The sequence below is a fragment of the Entamoeba dispar genome, genomic scaffold (assembly GCF_000209125.1).
Source record: "Entamoeba dispar SAW760 scf_1105229458281 genomic scaffold, whole genome shotgun sequence".
In the NCBI taxonomy this organism is placed as follows: Eukaryota; Evosea; order Mastigamoebida; family Endamoebidae; genus Entamoeba; species Entamoeba dispar.
In genome coordinates, this window is record NW_001853114.1 from 1 (window position 1) to 3,612 (window position 3,612).

The window sequence follows — 3,612 nt, forward strand, 5'->3', positions numbered from 1 at the left end:
AAGTGTAAATGAATGACATGGATCAACAATGCAAAATATGTTTAACTAAATCGTTACATCCAAGTGCTTTATCTTCTTTCCATAATTGTTACAACAAATAAATTATTTGTTTCTGTTCCTGTTGCTGGAATAGTTAATACTACTCCTATTTTACTTTTTGGTGCTGATGCTTTTTCCATTTGAGTAAACATATCAAATGGATCTTCTGTTGCTGTCCATTCCATTGCAAGTGCAATATATTTAGTTCCATCAATAACTGATCCTCCTCCTACTGCTAAAAGAAAATCAATATTATTTTCTTTTGCAATTTTAACTGCTTTCATACATGTTTCATGTGCTGGATTAGGTTCAATTCCTCCAAATTCTACAATTGGTTTAACATATTTCTTAACTTCTTCATATACTCCATTCTTCTTAATAGATCCTCCTCCATAAATCATCATTACTCTTGCTCCTTTTGGAATGAGTTCTTTCTTTTCGATTTCTGAACTTGCCCCTTTTCCATAACAAAGAATAGTTGGTGATTGGAATATGAAATTATTAAATGTATTCATATTTCTTTTGTCTTCTTGTTCTTTTATTAAGTTCTTTCTTCCTTAAATATTATTCAAAACGTGGTTCTTCGTACTTTTTTTTATTTTCTTTTTCTTCTTTTTCAACTTCCTTTCTATTTTTTTGTATTATTTTTTATTATTTCTTGTTTTTTCTTTCTTTTTTTTATTTTTTCTTCATCTTTTAATACGAATTCTTCTTTTTCGTCCGAAATCTTTTTTCTTTTATCTTTTCTATTTTTTCTTTAAAACTTTAAATTCCTATCTCAAATTACATTTCTAATTATTTTAATATTTCTCTAACTCTTTAAGTAATTCTTCATATTCATCTTCTGAAAACTCTTTTTCTTCTATTCTTGATTTCTCTTCTTTTATGTCACTATTTTCTTTAAATCCTTCCAATGTTTTTTGAACCTCTTCACTTATTATGACTTCTTTATTTATTATTATCTCCCCATTTCTTATTTTTCTTAATTCTTCCATTTCCTTTCTTAATATTGCAATCTCTTTATCATTTTCTTTTTTATCTTTATCTTCTTTTTTCTTTTCTTCTTTCTTTTCTTTTTCTCCTTTTATTTTTTGATATTTCAAACATTCTTTTTGATGTTCTTCTTTGTAACACATAGGATAATATAATCTACATCCTTCACATTCTACTGCCCGATATTTACATTCTTCAAACAAGTGTTCATCCATCTTTTCTTCTCGAATATCATTTTTACAATACTCACATTGACTTATCTTGTTTGATACTTTCCATTCTTCACTTTTTATTTGATCTTTTTTCATAGCTTTAACTATCTCTTCTGCTTCAAACGGATGTTGAATACTCAATTTAAAGTCTTCTCCTTTTAAATATCCATATCCTTCACTTCCATTAACACTCTCTACCTCAATATAAATCTTTTTAATTCCACAATGTATTGGAAGATAATATGATAGAACCATTCCACTATAAACACAGTGAAATCCCTGCAATAATCCTTTCATCACTATTTTGTAATTCTTTGAACAATAAAAATATGGATCCAATGGTCTAATCTTGATTTCTTTAACTTCTTTTAATTCTGAAAAGACTAGATTCCCTCCTTCTATTGCATCAAATCTTTCACACTCTATCTGAACTGTGTCATCTTGAGATACTCCTCCTACTACCCCAATAAAACGTTTCTGTGAAATTGTTTGTAATAGACAATAATATTGTTTCTTTCTTTCTTTTACAAAGACTTTCATACTCTTGATAAAGAGTCTTAGGTAATCTGATTATATCATTATAAATCGTTTTGCCTTCATTATTATCACATGAAATAACAACAGTCTTAACTTGATCTGTTTGCATATCACTACAACTAAATACTTTTTTAAGTTCTTTTTACTATCAGAAAAGAACCATTATAATGAATAAAATGAATTCTAATTATCATGATCTACTTGTTGCAGTCCAAGTTCAGGAATATCTGGAGATCCATCTTCGAACCATCGTAAGAAAGCATTGAACCAATTCATTCTAGTATTGATATGGAGAATATAGTGATGATATAATTTAAACAAAAGTACTGAAATAATAGCGGCAATGTAGATATCAAAGGTATAATGTCTTTTACACATAACAAATAGTAATGAGGCAATAGCAGTGATAATACAAATAACACCCTTTTCTATTGTAAAACGAAGTGGATAACCATATTCATTAACAGAAGGGCTAACTTTATAACACCATTTAAAATTTATTAATGGAGCTTTTTCTATGTAATGATACCAAAACATTGAACAAAAGAATAGTGCAGCGGTATGAGGACAAAACATTAGGTCATGGCATGAACGAGTTCCAGAAAATATTTTCATTGCATAAATGAAAAGAGGTTGTTTGTTGTAGGTTGTGCATGGAACTGGAGAAGGAAGGTATGTTCCAAATACACTCAAGGAACGAAGAATAAATATTGTACCTTGAAGAAAACAAAATCTTTTAAGAACAATTGTACGATATGGGGTGAAGAAGAATCTTAAGAAAGTGATTACTAAGACACCAACCAATACATAAGAAGGCAGATAGGGTATATCAATAAAGGGAAGAAGATCACTTCCTATATCAGGAAGAGTATATGACTTTGGAATTTCTTGGTGGTTTGATAACCAACGAATGTAGTAGTCATCTGTTATTGCTTGAAACAGTGCATTGATAAAGAGAGAAATGATCAAATAAAGAAAACTCCAAAGAAGTCCTGAAGTTAAAAAGTCAAGGATAGATGAGATTGGATGTTTGATTAATTTTTTAAAGGACGAAATAATATCATCTCCAGTGTCAATTATACTATAACACCCTTTTGTCTCTGGGTCATTGAAAGGAATTAATATTGATATTTGATTATTTGAATCAAGGAAAGATTGACTCATATCAATAAATGAAAATAACAAGAAAGATTTAAAGTTTTTATGAATATTTTTGAGTTCTTATTCTAATAAGAAAAATCGTTTTAAGAGAAATGAAATGGAGAAGAAAGAGAAAATAACAAAATTTTATAAAAATTGTTTTATAAGAAAAGAAAGAGATATTCATGAAGATACAAAATGAAACATAGAAAGAAACAAAAATGTATAAATAATAAATAATTACATATTCTTATAACACAACACATTGAGCCTTAGTTTTTTTTCGAGTTTTTTTCTTTGGTTTTAAAGGAATTCTTTTTACTTGTTGGGGGTGGACAAAATCAGTTTCGAGTAAATCATTAAATATATTATTAATTGACTCAATATCATTTGTAGAACAAGTAAAACTAATAAATCCATTATCTTTAACTTTTTGAATGAAAGATTGGCAATCACATTCAGAAACTAAGTCTGATTTTGTACCAACAACTACCATAGGAAATCCGTACTTAAAGTCAGAGTCAGAGGAAGAAGTTAAACCAGAAGAAGAACAAGAATTTTGTATTTTTTGCATTAAGGCAAATATTTCATTAATTTGTTTTTCATATTTTCGTTCTGATAAATCAACAACAATAAGAATGCATGAAGTAGTTGAAAAGAATAAATGTGATAATGATTCATATAATTCATC

General features: G+C 28.0%; 4 protein-coding genes across 4 annotated transcripts in view, besides 2 other annotated features; all 4 read right to left on the reverse strand.

The window, feature by feature from the left end:
- Positions 1-68: 68 nt before the first annotated feature.
- EDI_012120 (uncharacterized protein) lies at positions 69-554 on the reverse strand (the record flags this gene model as incomplete). The annotated part of the gene is made up of 1 exon (XM_001734403.1): positions 69-554. The coding sequence occupies one exon, from the start codon at positions 552-554 to the stop codon at positions 69-71; it is 486 nt and encodes a 161-aa protein (XP_001734455.1).
- Positions 555-603: 49 nt separating this feature from the next.
- On the reverse strand, positions 604-1,890 carry EDI_012130 (uncharacterized protein; the record flags this gene model as incomplete). Its single annotated transcript, XM_001734404.1, has 3 exons — positions 604-667; positions 856-1,761; positions 1,787-1,890. 3 exons carry the CDS (start codon positions 1,888-1,890, stop codon positions 604-606), a joined length of 1,074 nt encoding a protein of 357 aa, XP_001734456.1.
- Positions 629-729: a microsatellite.
- Positions 1,066-1,130: a microsatellite.
- Positions 1,891-1,964: 74 nt separating the features above from the next.
- On the reverse strand, positions 1,965-2,945 carry EDI_012140 (uncharacterized protein; the record flags this gene model as incomplete). The annotated part of the gene is made up of 1 exon (XM_001734405.1): positions 1,965-2,945. The coding sequence occupies one exon, from the start codon at positions 2,943-2,945 to the stop codon at positions 1,965-1,967; it is 981 nt and encodes a 326-aa protein (XP_001734457.1).
- A 226-nt stretch (positions 2,946-3,171) lies between these two features.
- The window catches only part of EDI_012150 (uncharacterized protein), a gene marked incomplete at both ends in the record, with an annotated part of 546 nt that continues 105 nt past the window's right edge, over positions 3,172-3,612 (reverse strand). Inside the window, one exon of the mRNA XM_001733203.1 lies at positions 3,172-3,612. This exon is cut by the window's right edge and continues 105 nt beyond it. Within this exon, the coding sequence (XP_001733255.1) occupies positions 3,172-3,612 (441 nt within the window).